The 19,596-nt window shown below is 36.7% G+C and overlaps 1 protein-coding gene across 1 annotated transcript in view; it reads left to right on the forward strand.

Moving 5' to 3' along the window:
- Positions 1-13,013, forward strand: part of NXPH2 (neurexophilin 2) — a 167,096-nt gene extending 154,083 nt beyond the window's left edge. The window contains exon 2 of the mRNA XM_072613196.1: positions 10,117-13,013. Coding sequence (XP_072469297.1) covers positions 10,117-10,860 — 744 coding nt within the window. The 3' untranslated portion in view covers positions 10,861-13,013. The remainder of the gene's footprint in view (positions 1-10,116) is intronic.
- Positions 13,014-19,596: the final 6,583 nt, after the last annotated feature.

Below are 19,596 nucleotides of genomic sequence, written 5' to 3' on the forward strand. Positions count from 1 at the left end.
TGAGAGTCCTTGGACAGCAAAATCAAATCAGTCAATACTTAAAGAAATAATTTCAGACTATTTATTGGAAGGTCAAATACTGAAGCTGAAACTGAAATACTTTGGTCACATAAAGACAAAACAGGACTCACTAGAAAAGACTTTAATGTTGGGAAAGATTGAAAGTAAAAGAAGAGGCTGGGAAAGGATGAAATAGATAAATAGTGTCATGGAAGCAATGAACATGAGCTTGAACAGACTTCAGGAGATGGTAGAAGAAAGACAGGCCTGACATGTCCTGGTCCATGGAGTCACAAAGAGTCAGACATTACTGAATGAAAGAACAACCACTAAAAAACCCCAGAAAACATCAATTAAGTTCAAAATTCCAAAAAGCCTAATTTTCCTTTCTATATTCCTTGATTCACCAGAAGTCTTAGATACAAGAGGAAAATTCATCTTTTGTCTTTGAGACTAGGATAGGACAGAAAAATACTGGAAGAGGTGAATGTCCATTATTCTTTGTCTCAAAGAACAGTAGGTAATGTGTGTGGTCCTGAATCACCAATGAGTCCTATGTAAACAAACCCACAGTAGTGCACCAAAAACTCCTGTGAAGGGCCCTGGTCATTCTTTTGCCAACCCTGTCTTCTCTGGGTAAGCATGTAGGTAGGCAAAGGGCATTCTTCAAAGCCCAGCCAGGAGGAATATATGTGAGACTGACTCCTAAACTGGTAAGTAATCATAGATATTTATATGCCAGCTTAAATTTTATATCTATTATATAAATATATATTATATCTATTGTATCTATTATTGTTTAAGTGCACAACAATCCTATGAGTACAAAAATTTTTCAGATGCAGAAATTGACATTCAAAGAGGTTGAGTGATCTACCGTAATCAATTCTCTATACCCCAGATAGTGGTAGCAGAAGAAGACTCTGAACAATTTTAATTCTTCCAGATTCAAGAGTCGTGCTGATAATAAAATGAGAATAAACTTGAGAGTCCCATTTTCTACAAAAAAACAAAAAAAAAAAACTATGTCTTTAAGAAAAAATAGAATCATAGATATTAGAGCTATAAGACACCTTAATGGTCATCTAGACCAGTGAAGTCAGAGTCAAAAACGGGGGCCACTAATCCATATATAAGGATCCCTACAAGCTGCATGCTGATTTAATTTTAAAATGTAACATAAGTATGTTTTTATTTATTTTGTTAAACATTTCTCAATTACATTTTAATATAATTGGAACTGCACTGGGGAGTGCTGAGGATCAATCACGTCATTTCTGATCTGGACCAACCCTCTCATTTTATAGAAGAGAAAAATGAGACTTGGAAAATTGAAATGACTTGTCCAAGATGATCTAGTTAGTGCAAAGCTTACCTAGGAATACAGCTCTTCCAATCTGAGACCAATGCTCTTTCGATTACACCAGAATGCCTCTATGTGATTAAATGACTCCAGTGTCAAAATAATAGACTGATTTCATAGAAAACTCTAGACTCATCCTAAGCTATTCGGGACTACTCTATGTATAAATTAAAGTGCATGAGATGTACCGAATGTCAAAAATCAGTCCTAAGCAAAGTACTTCTGCCTTAGATGCAATCTAAGCTTAGTTTATGATGAAATAAACATATAGCTCAAGTAAGAATACAAAACATAAAATAAAAGCAAGCAGAATTTTTCAAATGACTGCTGATGCAATTTTCTCAAAGGAAGATTATCTTTAGTTCCTAAATTCTTTACAGAATTCCTGACAGCTCTCACATCTGCTACTATAAAACTCACTGTAGCTTCTCTGCCTTTTGGGAAAAAGCACATTTAATTATCAGTAAAGTTCAACTTCAGCTTGTTATGATGAATGATTAGAACCTGTCATCCTTTTCCAACAACAAAGGAGCTGCAAAGGAATACAATTTTATTCATCTACCCTCTCCCCCCACCTGCTTTATTTAATTGATGAAGGTTTGAGCTTTTATTAATCTTTTCAAGCTCTACTGTGAGATACAGAAAAAGCTAATATGATATCATTATATCTAGCTAATGTGTATGCTTTGTGAAATTGATACACCCTGCCAAGACGTAAATTACTTAAGCTTTGATAAATGTGTTGAAATCATGGAATGTTCAAACAGATAAAGCATAGCAATTCCTCTTTCCCCCCACCCCCACCCCTTTTTGTCAAACTCAGGTTTTTGTTCCAGCAGCTGAATGTTTTTTTGCATTATTATTGTAAGACATGGGACAAAAGAGAGCAGTGATGCTGAAATTAGCATGAAGAGCCAGGAGAAGCACAGAAGTTACTGGGGAGATACAGCCATATATTTTGTAGATAAAATCTAATGATCTTGCCTTGGATAGAGTGGTTTGCCAACAGGTTCAGAACCACCTACGGTCTTTTGCTCACATGTCATATCATAGAAATTGTCTGTCTGAGCAAGAGGGTGCCCACTAGGCTCTTTATACTATCAGCTCCCTTTGCTGACTCATTTGGTAGGTTGGAACGAAAGTTTCCCTAAGCATTTTGGAGCCGATCTCACCTCTGCTTCATTTCCCTTATGATCTAGATAGAGCTCAGAATCTAGCAGAACCAGAACCCTCAAGAAATGTCATGCTGAACCTATACAGAACTGTATGCAGTCGTAGGGAGGGAGAGGGGTAGTGGGGGGTAGGTGTGGGGGGGATAAAATCTCAATTGTATGGCAGTGATTGTTAAACATTAAAAAATAATTAAAAAAAAAAAAAGAAAAGAAATGTCATGCTGGTGTCCATGGAAAGCCTAGGGCTGAGAAGGATGGGACTTGTTCAGTCATTAGCTTGACATCTGCCACTAAGCAAGTTACTTGATTGTTAACTAGATTTTAAGTAATATTGAGAGCATGTTAATATCCTGGCAACCTGGGGGACACATTCACCTAGACTATAGGACTCCCCAGTTATGGATGTCTATGTGGGTATCTAGGCCTGAAGATGTCTTTCATTGCTTCCCCAAAGGTTCAAAGGAGGTCCAAGGGATTTGCTTCATTCTGAAAGCCCAGCAAGAAGAGGGGAAAGGAAAAAACAAAACAAACAAACAAAAAAAAAAAAAACAAGTAGTGGGAATTAGATTTGGAGACCTGAGTTAGAATCTCTGTTCTGTCACTTTCTGTGTTACCCCATTCCAATCATTTACCTTGTCCGGGTCTCAGTTTTATCTGTAAAAGTGAGGAGACTGGCCACATTACCTTCAAGATCTTTTACAGTTCTCTATGATACTCTGAAGGTCATGGTTTTAACCAAAGGGAAGTTATACTCTGAAGACCTGTTAGCTGTGAAATGCCACCATGTTTTTGTTTGTTTGTTTTTGTTTTTACAGTCTGGTCATCCATTAGTATAATTAAGGACAAAAGGGAAGGAAAGTGATGAATGGTATAGACTAGAAGATAAGTTGAGGGAGGAGGAATAAGTGGTGGTGGGCTCACTGAGGCAACTCGAGTTCTATTGGCATCCATGCTTCTAGTAGGGCTCTTCATCATTTTGGAAGACTGGGAGAAATGGTCACCAACAAACGTGGCCCTCTTGTAGATACGTTTTTATCTGAAAACATTGACCAGGATATATATATATATACATGTGTGTATATATATATATATATATCTCGGAGAAGGAAATGGCAAATCACTCCATTATCTTTGCCAAGAAAACCCCAAATGGGGTCGGACATGACTGAAAATGACCGAACAACAACAAAAATGGAAATTGTCAAATTTACAATTTGGTCAGATTAACTGACTTCTTTTGCTGCTTGGGGAATGAAAGCGTTACCAGTAACAGACTTCAGAAACACGATGGCATGACAGGGTAGAGGTCACAAAAGGCAAAACAGTTCATTCAGTTCCTATAGATTTTTACTTTGGGAGAAAGAGAAAATTGCAGATTTGTACTGTTAGTCAAGCCTGCTTATTACAAGGTAGGAGCACTTACACTGTGTACATGAACCTTGTTTTACCCAACAGATGTGTACCTGAAGAATTGTAAATCGAATCTTTGTAAATAAAATTTTATTTTAAAGTTATTTGAGGAAGCATTTAAAGGAACCATGTATATATTTTTCAAAACAGGTACCAAAACAAAGAACCATCCCCTATTTTTTCTAGTAAATTTAAATTTTTACATCCCCGTATTCTGGTTATACCTATGGAACTAAAATATTGTCACCATATGTACTACTCTAGAACTGTGGTCTTTTTTAAAAAAACATTCAAAATACCCTTTGTTTTAAGCAACATTTTATACAATCAAATTGCTATATAACAGAAAATTCAGAGAATCTCCTAGAGTTCCTCATTACCTTGTGGGATCTGTCATATATTCTGAAATTTGCCAATATGAGACAGCTTATACCCTACAAGGGCAGAAACCTCTGTTACCACCACATCAATTAGTAATGGGTGAGTTCAGAGAGCCAGAAATATCCCCTCTAGCTTCATGAATAATGGCTTTAAGATTTATAGGTTAAAAACAAAGGTAGTGGAGGAGCTGAAAGCAAGCAGGGTGCTACATCAAGGAAAAGATAAAGGAGGAAAAGCAAAAGGGAGAATGTGATGACAAAGGGTTGAAAAGAAAAAAGAACTTGATGCTGGCACTGATAACAAGCAGGGCTATTTCATGTGCATGGGGGAAGAAAAAGTATGGAGAAAAGAGGGGCCTGCTGGTAAAGGAGAAGTGATAACAGTTTTTAAATGCCTGAAATTTCAAATTAAAAGCAAATAAAAAGACAAAATAGCAAATGAGGTATCACCCTCCCTCAAAGAGAAGGGAAGTAGGAAAAAAAAGCAATAGGAAAACAGAGGGGAAAAGAAATATACATACATAGATGTGTGTAAAATAAATACATACAGATGTATATATAGATGTATATATGTGTGTATGAATGTATATATATGTATGTATACACAAATGCAAACACATGTGCACACACATATATGAATTTAAGACTAATAATAAAGCAGCAAAATACATTTTCAAGGACAAATGTAGAAGAAAGAGTGGATGCAAAACTTGTCCATTTATATTGCGGACCCCAAGGGATAACAACAGGAACAGAAAGAATGCTTTTGTCTCAACCAACCACCCTCCCCAGAAGCTTTTTGGAGGTGATGAATGAGTCTGAAAGTATTTAGTAGGAGCAGTTCCAGATATAGCCATCCCTATAATGTATAAGAAGTCATGGTTCTCTGCCTGCCCAGTCCACCGTTTCCTGGTAATAAGTGCCATATAACTACTATGTTGTGCTATACCAGTGCAGTATAAAATGATATTCCCGAATCTCAGCATCAAATAGCTACCATATCATGAATTATTTTGGGCTACAGCAACAAAAAAAAACCTATTAAGGTTTACTAAGGAGTAAAAGCATTGTGATTTGTATCAATAGAAGTACACAAAGTTGTGGATTCTTAAAAAAAAAAATCACAGAGCTCTGTATTTGGAGTCAAAAAACTCAGGTTCAAATCCTGGCTTTTCTATTTTCTATCTATTTTGCCTTGCATAAGTCATTCGATGTTCTTGACCTCAGTTTCCTCACTTGTGTGGGGTTTTTTTAAGATGTTTAGGTTAGATGCTCTCTGAAGTCCCTTCAAATTCGAACTCTTATAACTACCAAATAACATTAAGTAGGACCAACTTATGCCTGCCACTATATTCCATGATAATTCCAATATGTACCATGAGCTATAATACCAAAAAACATGATATGTCTATCATATACACACATGCCTGATTCTTTACTTAGCAAACAATGTAGCCACCATCAATCAAGGATCAGGAGATGACTTCAGCCTGAAAGCATACAGACTGTCAAATTAAGCCATCTGAATGACAAGCACTCAATGAAAAAGGGGTGGACCAAACTTTAAAACCCAAGAATTTTTAATGATCTTGCCCAGAAATGAGAGCAACAAAGGAAGGCGGCAGAATATAGTAATAAGATTTCACTTGCCCTGAACTCAATACTGGTTCTAATACTGCTTCTGCCACTTACTATTTTGTTGATTTTAAGAAATTCGCTTATCTTGTCTTTCTCTATGACATGAGACTCAGACAAAACATTCACTGTGACCACTTTCAGTGCCCAAGCTTCTGATTCCACATTTTAGAGGAACAAAAGCCATCACCACTGCGGGTCATATATAGGGAGAAAGGCAAGTTTCATGCAAAGTCTCCTATAGAAATACAGTGAAGCCTCGAAGAACGAGAACTGTCCTAAGAGACAGGAAGTTAAGAATTCAGATCCTACCTGTGCAGCCTCCTCATTGTCTGACCCATGTAACCTCTCAGTGCCAGTGGCAGCTCCCTAATACTCAAAGTTGCAGAGATGGTGACCAAACTGTATTAACTGAGGAAATTTCATTCTTGAGAGCTCCCTATATTGATGAAATAACACTCCTGATTTGTTCTGTCTCTGCCTCTATGTCTCTGTCTTTCTCTCCTTCTCCCTCTCTCTTTCCTTATCCTTCCATATCTCTCTCTCCTCTCCTTTCACTCTTTCTATATATATGTATATATATAAACATACACACATACACATATATACATACACATATATAAATACATATCTATAAACATATACATATATGCCTACATATAAAGATATTATATATAATGAACATATGAATGAAAAGTATTAGATTTAATGAAACACAGTAAAGCTTGTTCAGTCTTGGTTTGGTTTTCCTTGGAGGGGAGAGGCATTATAAAATGGTATAAAATGGTGCTACCCCTTGAGATTCTTCAATTATTTCTCAAATTTAATTTTAGAAGTGATTTACAAAGTCACTTAGAGTGCATAAGAGAGCAATCTGGTTATAAACTACAGGTTATCTGTGAGGATTGACAAAGGATGTTTCTATACCTTCTGGGTTCAGCTAGAATTCAAGATGACACAGAGGAAAGAGCTGAAATCATTAGCCTGAACATTGTAGAGTGACTGAAAGTCAAGAAAATCCAGGATCCTGATATCATAAAGAACCTAAATGGTCTCTAGAGTCTCCAGGTCTGGTGAAGATCATCATTCTCCAACTGTGGAGGCAAGGAAGATGGGTTAAAGTCTTACCCTGGGATGCTTTCAAATACCAAGAAGTGGAAGGTTAAATTTAGCTACCCTACTCCAAGCCCAAAACTGAGGTTCTCCTAATACCTCATTCAAAATCTTGAACAAACACTAATTAGATTAAAGAAGCAATTAATATTTTAAATATCAACAAAGAATTGATGGGAGGTGAATCAATACCACACCTTTGCCACATTTTATTTTCCCTTAGCCTGAAAGATATATTTTGGAACTTGCCATGGGGTACATTCTAAAGTTTGGTTTGGGGCTACCTTTTAGCTAAAAATACCTTACAATAATGCAGTTTAAGTACTTTCATAACTAAATCTCTTTGGATGGGTTAGAGATGGTCATTTTCAGTTTGTTTGTTCATTTGTTTTCAGTCATGTTCAACTCTTCATGACCCCATTTGGGGTCTCCTTGGCAAAGATACTGTAGTACTTTGCCATTTCCTTCTCCAGTTCATTTTACAGATAAGAAAAGTGAGGTAAACAGGGTTAAGTGACTTGCCCAGAGTCACTCAGCTAGTAAGTGCCTGAGGCCAGATGTGAACTAAAAAAAAAAAGAGTCTTCCTGACTTCATGCCTGGAGCTCTATCTATTGTGCCATCTAGCCGCCAGACTTTATGTCAAATTCTAACCTACTGTGAAAAGGATTATACAGAAGTTAAAATTGCATGTGTTCTTTGTAAAACTGGATTCAAAGCAATTACCTCTGTGTATTCAGCTATTAAAAGGTCTTTCCTGGTGCTTCCCCAAGGTTGAGAGGGTTTCACAAGTAATTTACAAATATGTTATTTCTTCCCTTACCTATGCTCCATATCCTTTCCATCACACTGACAGTTTTCCATAGGATCATTACAACAGAGAGAATTATACCATTAGAGATAAGTATCTATCAGTATTAGAAACATGAAAAACATCTATCTTCCAGACTTTATAACTCAACCAGAAATATTCAAAACAGGCAACAGTTTGGTATAAAATGATGCTGCCCCTTGAGATTCTTCAATTATTTCTCAAATTTAATTTTAGAAGTGATTTACAAAGTCACTAAAAGTGTACAAGAGAACAAGGATATAATTCTACTTCCTGTTTTGCAGTATGAATTCTTTAAAAAACCTGTGCTATATTTATTATATAAAATCTTGCATTTTAGAATTGTTAAAAAAAAAAGTATCATGAATGTCATTCTTCTTTCAAAATAAAGCATTGTTATGGTTTTTTTCTTTTTTTCTCCAGTGTGAGGAGAAAAGTAAAGGATAGAAATGGGGAAGGAGGGAAGGAAGGAAGGGAAGAAGAAAAAACACATGCATTTTAACTTTTGTATAATCCTTTTCACAATAGGTTAGAATTTGGCATAAAGTCTGGCAGTTAGGTGGCACAATAGATAGAGCTCCAGGCATGAACGGGAAGACTCATTTTGTGGGAGGGTTCAAATGTGACCTCAGACACTTACTAGTCGAATGACTTTGGGCAAGTCACTTAACCCTGTTTGCCTCAGTTTCCTTATCTGTCAAATGAACTGCAGAAGGAAATGGCAAGGAAGGAGAGGGAAGGAGAGAGAGAAAGAGAGAGAGAGAAAAGGGAGGGAATTTGAGACTATTTTCTTAAAATGCAGAGTAAGACCAGAAAGGAGGACTGAAAAGCAAGACACCTTTGATATTTAATTTATTATTCAACGACTTGAATTTATTATACTTAAACAACTACAGGTTGAATTTATTATACTCAAACGGCAGGTTGAGTTTATTAGACTTAAAAAGAAAAGCAAGCTACACTTATAATAGAGATCTGAAATGCCATACACCATTTTCTTGTTTGTTGTTGTTGTTCTGCTATATAGATGGAAATGCCCATTTTATTTGGTGTTTGTAAAGTTCAGAATAAAAAAATGAAAAAAGAATATAATTCAGTTTGCATAATATTCACTCTTCTGTATGGTCAAATATCTTAAATATGCCTTCATAATCCCAGAGATTAAAAAGTAAAGCATGTAGCATGCTGTATTTGATGTGAAATCTTTCCAACTTGTGTGAAAATGCACAGCATAAGCCTCTGAACAAAACTAGACCTCTAAACTAGCAGCTGAGAGTCATCGTAGAATGGTTTGAAGGCCAGTCATGGAGTCAAGACCTGAATTCAATTTACACTTCAGACACCTATTACCTGTGCGACCCTGGACTAGTCCCTTGTTCTTTCAGTACCAAAGATAATTTCTTAGATTACAAATGACATCTGATTGTGGATATACATAAGTAGGAAGAGTTTCTACCATAGGCTTCCATGTTGGAGATGCTATTTGGTATAAGGGAAAAGCCCTAGATTCGGAGTTAGAGAACATGGTTTCCAATATGACATCAGGCAAGTCATTCAGTCCCTTTGGACTTCAGTTTCCTCAACTGTAAAATGAGGGTATTGGACCAGATGCCTCTAAGATCTCTTTAAGCAGTAAATTGTTGATCTTATGATTTCTTCACAGTGATGAAACCCAGGCTAAAAAGACAAATAAAACTTTTTTCAGGAAAAAAAAATGTTTTCAAAAGATTTAGAATATCTCCAAATCAGATGGTCTTCATAAATCCACAAGACTTCTAGGACACTTTTCTTCTTCCTGAGAGAAAAGACCTCAACCAATTTGATGATTTAATTTCATTTAGGTTAAACAACCACTTTTAAATAAATGAAGTCTCCAAAATACCCTGCTTCTGGTCTGAGAAAAGATCAGAGTTGGAATGTTCAGGAAAATAGGGGCTAAAATTGTGTTGGCTTGTTAAAAATGAATTTCTGTGGGGGTTTTTTAAACGTTGCAAGTCATTTTAATTTCTGTGCACTCACAGTTCTCTGTGGCTTGAAATAATGCTTATCTTGGTACACTGGTGAAGTCCAGCTGTGTGTGTGAAATTCTATTTAGCAGGCCTTTAAGTAACAGTGAAACCATTTCCCTTTTATGCTTCAGGTATTTTAACTTCAACAGTCATGAGCTCAAAGACCAACCTGATATTCTTCTCTTTTTTTTTCTCTTCAAACAGCTATTTTGTGACAGCAAAAAAATAGCACATGCCTCAGAGGGGCTGGATTGGGAAGACAAAGATGCTGCAGACACACTGGTCGATAACGAGGTCCACTCAAGGATCATAAATCCTTTACGCCTGTTTGTTAAACAGTCTCCAGTGTCCAAGCCCGGTCAGATGTCATACGCAGACAGCATAGAAAACTTTTGGGATTGGTTGTCCAACATCACCGAAGTGCAGGAGCCATTGGCAAGAACTAAGCGCAGGCCAATAGTTAAAACAGGAAAATTTAAGAAAATGTTTGGATGGGGTGACTTCCATTCCAACATTAAGACTGTGAAACTCAACCTTCTCATCACAGGGAAAATTGTGGACCATGGCAATGGAACCTTTAGCGTTTATTTCCGACATAACTCCACAGGTCTGGGTAATGTCTCAGTGAGCCTGGTACCACCATCCAAAGTGGTAGAATTTGAAGTCTCGCCCCAGTCCACGTTAGAGACCAAGGAGTCCAAATCTTTCAATTGTCGCATTGAATATGAAAAAACTGACCGGGCGAAGAAGACTGCACTGTGCAACTTTGACCCTTCCAAGATCTGCTACCAGGAGCAGACTCAGAGTCATGTCTCTTGGTTGTGCTCCAAACCCTTTAAGGTTATTTGCATTTACATTGCCTTCTACAGTGTCGATTACAAACTTGTGCAAAAGGTTTGTCCTGACTACAATTACCATAGTGAGACTCCATATCTATCCTCTGGCTGAATCGTTGTGAGATGGCAGGGTTGGGGGACATTTGTGACTGCAATAACTGAGAATGGAGTTCAGCTCCTCACCATAAAGATTCCTTTTGTTTGGGGCAGTGGACCTTGCTTCCTTATCAGGTTTTAAAAAGATTAAAAAAAAAAAGTCTTCAAGTTTGTGGCCGTGTTTGTGCTGTGTTATAAGTACAGAGTCAAACTCTTTATGTAATATCTCTTTCATTTAAGAGGATGGTCTGGAAATGAGGCTCGTCTTTTCTAAGAGAGGTGTCAAGTGGTAGCAACATGGGACAAGAAAGGATACAATTTTACATGTGGGAAACATTGTTCTTGAAAATGAGTCTGCTTTTCAGATGTGTATTAGAATTCTGCTTTTAAAACAAACAGATACAGTAAAGCAGCTGAAAAGACTGCACTGGACAGAAGAGTTGCATTTCTAACACTGACTTTTTTTCATGATTTTCTTTTTTTCACCCCCACGTAATCACTTTTATGGGAAATCAAAGAGAAAAATTTATTTGAAAAATCACCTTTAAAGAGAGAAACTGTGCCACAGTGGGACTAATATACATTAACAGAAGTAGATGTGCTGTGTTGAATTAACATGGTTTGGTTTATTGTTGTGGCCCTCGTGCTTGTAATCTTTTCCATCTGATTAATAACTATGATGGAAGTGGGAAAAGCACTGGATTTAAAGATAGAGGACCTGGGTTCAGATCCTGGCTCTGTCACTTCACCTTTTGGGACCTCAGCTTCCTCATCTGTAAAACTGGGAGGTTGGACTAGATGATCTCTTAGAGCTCTGCTAGCTCTTTTTCGTTTTGTAGTGATATTAGAAGAGATATCATGGAATCTGTATTAACAAGAAGAAAGACCCATTTTTTTGAATTCATTATTGCCCTACTGAGATTATCAAAACTTAAAGTTAATATTTGAGTATGATACACCCATAGCAAATATTCACTCATAGGGCTTTACACTCACACACACACAAACACACTCACACACACACACACACACACACCACCTTTGAAATGAAGTAAGTAACTAAAAGTGATAGGTATAAAATCAAGGACTCTGGAGGTCTAACACTTCTTGTCTTCCAAGTTTATTTCTGGATTGTATTTATTTTTGGACTGAAGACCCTATGTGGGGAGAAAGGTTGTTAGTGTTCAAATGTCACCATAGTGATAACTAAGGTGCCTGGTTATGAACCAGACTTCTTAGTCTACTTAGAAATGAGTGTGGTACTTCACAGTCCAGTGTCTGTGACCTTGGTTTTTTTCTAAGATGATAAAACTAATCCTTAAGGTTCAAAATGGGACCATCACTGACTCAGTTAAGGAGGATGAGCTGATTGATAAAAAAAAAAAAGAAAATCTCTGTTGCTTAGAAGTCACTTAAAGGAATGGCTTTCCAGACTAGAGATCACCCATTTCCCCTGTTGCTCTGTAAAATTTCAGACTAAGGTATTATGTTTGGGAAAATAGGTTCCATCCAAAAACCAGGATTCATGAGGCTATTTTTTATTGTTCCCTTCCTTCTTTCTTTCCTCTCTTCTCCCTTTCTTCCTTTTTCCTTTCCTTTCTTTCTTCCTCCTTTTCCCCCCTCTCTTTCTTTGATCTTTCTCTATTTCCTCCCTCCCTTCCTTCCTTCTCTCTCTTTATATCTCTTTTTCCTTCCTTTCTTTTCCTCTCTTTATTTCTCTTGCTCTTTCCTTCCTCTTTCTTTCAAATGGGAATGGAAGAAGTAGAGGAGAAAGAGGTATCCTCACAAAATGATCTTACCTCACTAGCCATAAAACCCAATCGTTATGATTGTCATAAAACTTAATTTTCCATTTCTTACCTTTTGCTGCTGCTTTGTACACAATATTCTGTTTTGTATAAGTTATATTGGACTTAGTGGTATATGGTAGTACAGGCTAGAATGTATTGCTGTATTCTGAGTTTGTCAGGCGCTTTGTAATATTGTTGTCAGTGATGATTTAATTGACGTCTTTTTACCTTCCTCTATAAGCAATTTAAAAATGCATATATATTGTACAGTATGTGGAAACATATGTGTATATATATACTTAGAATTTCCTGTGTACATATAGAGTATGTGTACACCTTTATATGTAAATAAAGAGAATTTGCTAAATCTGTCACTTGACCACAGCACATTTATTTTTTAAAGACCCCCCTTATCACCTCGGGAATATTAATCTACTCAATATTATTGTTTCCCTTATATTGAAGTCATTGTAGAAATGATGATGCTAAAGTAGCATAAGATAAGGTAAAATTCCAAGAGTGGGTGATGTAGAACCTTGAGCAACATTGATTCTAGGCAAGGAAGTAAGCCAGTCACAATTCATACCACTTGTGTTTTAGCTGAATAGAAGAGGATGTAGCCTGAAAAAAAAAAATGCATTCCTATAGATGTATTTTAAAATTGAATAGACTATATGTCACATATATACTAAATCATAGCTTCTTTGTAAGACCTGATCATTTTCAGCCAGAGTACTTGGCATGATATAATTAGGTTTCTTTAAAACACTCAAATACATTAAATTATTACAAAGCCAATTGGCTTAGAGCGCTGCTGTTGAGGCAACAGCCATTTTGTAAACCAGTTTTTGCAGCCATTTACAAATTGTTTAGAAACATAAAAAAACACACATGTGTTTCTTAAGATAAGAACCTGACTAAAACACCAATGGCCAAAAGAACAAAGAAAGCCCCAGAGAAGCAGACCAAACTAATGTTAGAATATTCAATCATTCTGGGAATTGAATTTACCAAACAGAACAATTCAAAGCTGATGGCCAAAGAAAAAAGCAAAAATAAGACCTGAATGCTAACTTCATTAGATAGAGTTCCACCTTACATTAGAAACAATCCAAAGGTAGAAAATAAATTTCCCAAAATCTTTTTTTTTTTTTAAATAAGCTGATATCAAGGATGGATATGTTAGAATGTTCCACTCTCTAGCCTTACAGCTATTTTTACCAGGTATTATTTTTTGTGTAATACCACCTCTGGGTGTACTTCCCTGACTTTTGCTCACAGATTGTAGGTTTGGTCACCAAGGGGTTACTACCACTCTAGCATCTAAGGGTACTCTGTGGGTCCACGGTTCTAAAACTATGATGATCTCCACAAGTATTCTTACCTTTAATAGTCAGCTAATAGACAAATTTAGAGCAAAACAAAGGTATTTACAAAGATGGCTTGGTGAGAAAGGTAGCTACTAAATATTTCCTCCCTAAAGCTCTGACTCTCCCACAAATATATAGAATCAAGGGGAAAAATGGACACAAATTTAGAGTACAGTGGTAGTGAAGTACACCCATAGGGAGCACATAAAGCCAAAGCAACTCCTATCTCTAGCACTATAAAGCCCCTATATCCTTTCTTTTCTTGTGGCACCTTAAACTTCGCCCCACCCTTAGGTATAGCTTCTTTACTAAGCAGGTTGTATAGCTGAGCTGCCTGGGTCTCTTCCTTTACAGAGCTTGACTCTAGTTGCCAACTCCATTTCTCCTTTGAATTTCTTATTTGTCCTCTTCTCTGCTGCCAGAGATTGAGCTTCTTCAGGCTTTCAATACCTGGATCTCTGCATCACTCAGACTCTATATTGGAGTTCATTGTCTTCCCCTGGGGCAAGTAGTTCCATGTAAGATGCCATGGACCCTGAGGGATGAATGGGAGATGAAAAGGAAATGAGAGAAATTCTGCATCCCCCCACTAACCTATGGTAGAGACCCAAGGGTCCCGCTCCACAAAGCTGTCTGTCTCTAGTACCCTGGCGGTGTCTAGTTTTTTAAGGACTACCAAGGGTATAGCCAATCCTTTACTAACCAATGGCAGCTTGCCTTCCCAATTTCATCAGAAGACTTTTTTGTACATTGAAAGGGGATAACAGAGCACAGACACATTCTGGAAATATCTTCAGATATCATTTAATACATTAATCCTTCCTTCTGTTATCTGTTCCATACTTTCTGTAATTACATCAACTGAGGTGGGGGAAAAAACAGCTCTTCCACCCCTACACCATTACATTTTTTTAAAAAAATAAAGAAATGAAGTCATTTTAAAACATCATGTACAAATAGAACCAGAGACAAGAAATTCTACAAATGTGAAGAACCAAAATTCAATAAAGTTAAAGAACTGCTAACTACAAAATAAGTGGTGGTCATTGCTAAAATAAATAAATAAATGAATAGATAATAAATAAATATTTGTATAAGCTAGAGGATGATGTATACTACACTGACTCCATAAACGTTCAAGTCTATATCATGGCCTTTTAAATATGATTACTGGCCTAGAAGAGGACAATATGATGGGAAAGAAAACTCACCAATTTTGGTATTAGAAGACCTGGGTCCAGGTCCAAGATCTACTACACTGTGACCTTAGGGATGTCACTTCAACTGGAACACAGTAAGAATTTAATAATTATTTACTGGATTGGATCTACAAAATGAAAGACTGGACTAGATGGCCTCTTTATAAATACACATGCATCCAAAAAACATTTATTAAGCACCTACAGTAGTAGTAGGCACTATGCTAAACACTGGGTATGCAATTAATAAAAAAGAAAGATAGTCCCTGCCCTGAACAAGCTTACAATTTAAGGTAGAAGACAAAGGAAGCAGAAATGGGTGGGGGAGATGGGTCACCAAGGGCCACCTGTAGGTGGGAGGCAGCATCTTGTTGCATGGAGTTGAAACCAGTCAGGGCAGCAAATGCCAACTAGAGTGATCTAAGAGTCTAGTTTCTGCCCTCTATAAAGTAAGGCATTGGTACATGTTTGATACCCAACCCTCTAGTCCTCCAAACCAAGAGGAGAGGAAACTGAGGGAGATGGAATCAATCAAGGCTCCAGTTAGTTACATGGAATTGAGTTCTAAAAATGATAAACTCATCCCAGGAGGGGCATCTTGGGTTGAAACCAGGCAGAGCAGCAGGCAGAGACAAGGTCAAGTGCATACATGCATATTTACAAATACATATGTATATATGTACATGTATTATATAGGCATGTATAGTACATACATTTATAAAAGATTTTTATGTGTATGTATGATCAGTAGAGGCTAATTGTAAGCTAATTAATGTTGGACAAAGTAGAGGGCAGTAATTCCACTTTTATAAGACAGGAAATGACAAGAAAGCAAATTCTCCACTTAATTCTCTGATTATCTATAGCACTTATTGTAAGAATCATGAGTTTTGACAAATTAAACCAACAAATCTTAACTACATGATTTATTTCTTAACTAACAAACGAGCTGAATTGAATAATCACTTATTCATTGTTATTTTATTATTTCATTTGCATGGTGATTTGACCATTCTTGTGATTATATCTTTTCTCCTGAATAAGGCTGTAACAAAAAAAACCCCAAAAACCAAGGGTAGTGACCATACCTTACACTTCCTTTGTAGCCCTCTTGGTAGCTAATATAATGCTGTCATGCTGTAGGCAATCAGTAAATGTTTTGTTAAGTGGAGTAGATGTTTTAAACAACAACTCTCAAGCACTGAAAGATTTTCAATCCTCAAATAAAAATTCCATGATTCTCCTTATGTCCTACTTATTTAGGCACAAAACTGGACTAGTGTCTTAGAAAGGTTTTCATTAAAAGAAAAAAAAAAACAGAAACAAAATCTGCAGTTATCCAGAACCCTGAACCTTCAACCCTCCAAGTACTCTGGTCAATCAAAGTTTCATTTGCAGTAAAATATAAATCCTTCTGCAGCTGAATCGAAAATCTCTAGTAATTTTTAAAACTTTCTGACTGACGTCCAGAACAAGACAAGAAAATTTATGAGCAATCCCTGTGTGTAAATCATTGTGCAGTCTCTTAGGGGAATTTTTTTTTTCTTTTTGGTGTGGATCTGTGATTTCTTCAGCAGAGGACACTAGCAGTCTTGGTCATTAGCCATCATGTGTTAAAAGAAAAACTAAGAACCCAAGGCTGACCCAATAGTCCATGCTTTCTGTCTCATACTAGAGCACAAGACTAGCAGAATTAGAGAAGCAAAAGACATGTTTCTGGCCTACAAGAAATTTCCAATCATAAATATACATGCATACTGCATGTGTGTATATATGTATGCATGCATGCACACACATATACAAATATACACATGTATTGTGTATGTATATATAATTGCAAATTCAAGAATCACAAACCTGTCAAGATGCCATGAAGAAAAAGGAAGAAACTAAGAACTCCAATCACATACAGTGTTTTGTGGATTTTAAAAATATATGTATGTATGTGTACCTAGACACATATATGCACAAACTTATTTTTTTAATTTTGGAAAAACAAATTGCTCTATTCTGACCTCCCCTTTCCTCAGTGCCCATTAATCCACACTCCATCTCCCCCTCCCCCAGTTTGAAGCTCTCTCCTATAATAAATATGAAAAGGCATGCAACAAAAATCAAGATAGTGGTCATACCTGAAACTGCACATCTGGCTCTGTTCCTTTAGTCCCAGAATGTGCTGGAGTTAGCTTGAGTGATCTGTAAATGTTGTCAATTTTCACCTTGAAAACTGGTAAATGCAGCAAATCACGGTTGGATTTATCACTTTGTTTATTGTCCAGATTTAAGAAAGTGACAAAGAAAATGTTAGTAACATAACTTAAACTTAAAACGGTGTTGCAGATACTTTTTTTTCAGACAACTAGTTGTTAAATATTTCCCAGAATACCACTATCTAGTCAGTTTCCTCACTACTATATGGTAGAAAACATGATTTATCATTTATCTCTTGAAGTAATGATTGATTAATATTTTAGTCAAAATTCCAAGATCTTTCCCTTCATGTTATTGTGATAAGTACAATAACAAAATTTCCTCAAGTCCTGCTTACATGACTCTCCAACAGTTCATGTAAATTTTTGCATATCTTTTTCCAAATATGTGATTTTTCATTTCTTACAGCACCATAACATTCTCTAGTATTCCTATGCCACAATTAATTCAGCCTTTCCCCAATTGATAGTTACCTATTTTTGATTAAATTCTTTGCCATAACAAAAAGTGCTGGCATAAATATTTTTGTACAGAAATCCTTTCCAGTTGGTCCTGACCAAAGACATATCAATCTAATGAGTCAATTTCTATTGTTGTGGCCACTGATCCAGTCCAATCCAACAAGCATTTACAATATGCAAAGCAGTGCACTAAGCCCTGAGTATGAAAAAAAAAAAAAGAAAATTAATCACTGCTTGCAAAGATCTTGTATTCTTCTGGCTAAAAAACTACATAAATGCTTCCTAAAGTTGATTATCAAAAGTTGACCTTGGAAACTCAATCTCAGTGGATTTAATTAAGGTATCCCCTACAATGCTGTACAAGTATGGGCCACTACTAGGTGGCACAGTGGATATCGTACTGGGCTTGGTGTCAGGTACACTCATCTTCATGAGTTTATATCTAACCCCAAACACTAGTAATAACCATGTGACCCTGAACAAGTCACTTAATCCATTTCTTCATCAGGAAAATGAGCTGAATAACGAAAGAGCAAACCACTCCAGTAATCTTTGCCAAGTAAAGCCTAAATGGGGTCATGAAGAGTCCAAGATGACTGAGGAGTGCTAGAGGGGAAATTTATACCCTAAAATTGTAAAGCCAGAAAAGACCTTAAGAAGTGATTTAGTAGAGTGTATTCATTTTTGAGGTAAGGCCTAGAATGATGACATGACTTGTTGCTTGTGAATCAGAACTAGAATTCAGGTCTTCTGACTCTTGTTCCAGTAATTTTCCATGGTTTCAACTCCACTTGTTCTATCATTGTTTTTCAGTAGATGTTTTCCTCCCTTCCCTACATCAGCTGGATGAAGTAATAGCTGTGACCCAACACAGATGTGCAGTACAGAGTTTTCAAGGCTAGTAGAAATGATGAGGCTCTACAGTTTACAACAATCGGACTTTGACAGAGCCAATTACAATTGTTCTGATAGCTATACAAGTCTAAAGATGACCAAAGAAAGATGTGAGTAGCAGGATAACCAAGATTCAGCTAGAAATAAAAGGTATATTTTGTTTTTCATATTTCATATATATGCTTTAATGTGTAATTAATTGACCATATATTCATCTACCTTTTAAAGAAACCAGTAAATACCTAGATGATGCAGGAAAACCAGGAAAGATAGTTTGTTCACCATGAAGGATGGGATTCATATAATACCAGTATTGATGTGTCCAGCCAGGAATATGAGTCTGTCCTCATGGAGACCCTTTCTTATACTGATTTCCAGACCTCAACCACTTCCAGTCCTCCTCATTCTCAACCAAATTCACTTTCAGTCACGACACCAGTGTGTGAATACTGATCTATGGGTAGCAGGGGGATCCAGGCAAAATCACCAAATAAGAGATGGGAGCAGTGAAAAAAGGCAGATCTGTGAGAGAAGGAATAACAGAAGATGTTAACAGGACAGTGGGAGGGGAAGGGATAGTGTCCAGGAGGGATGCCTTGAGGGAAGAAGTAGGGAACTCTGGGTTAGGCTCTGTACAAATAAAGATCTGTGAGGGTATAATGTGATAAAAACTGGATTTTGAAACCAGAGGACCTGGGTCTGATTTCCTGTTAAAATTTCCTGAATTTGGACAAGTTACATCCTCCCTCTAGGCTTCAGTTTCTCTCTATATAAAAGAAGTAGTTAGACTAAGTGATTTCTATAGCTCCTTGCAATTCTATAGCCTG

This window comes from Notamacropus eugenii, chromosome 5 (genome assembly GCF_028372415.1).
Source record: "Notamacropus eugenii isolate mMacEug1 chromosome 5, mMacEug1.pri_v2, whole genome shotgun sequence".
NCBI classification, from domain to species: domain Eukaryota; kingdom Metazoa; phylum Chordata; class Mammalia; order Diprotodontia; family Macropodidae; genus Notamacropus; species Notamacropus eugenii.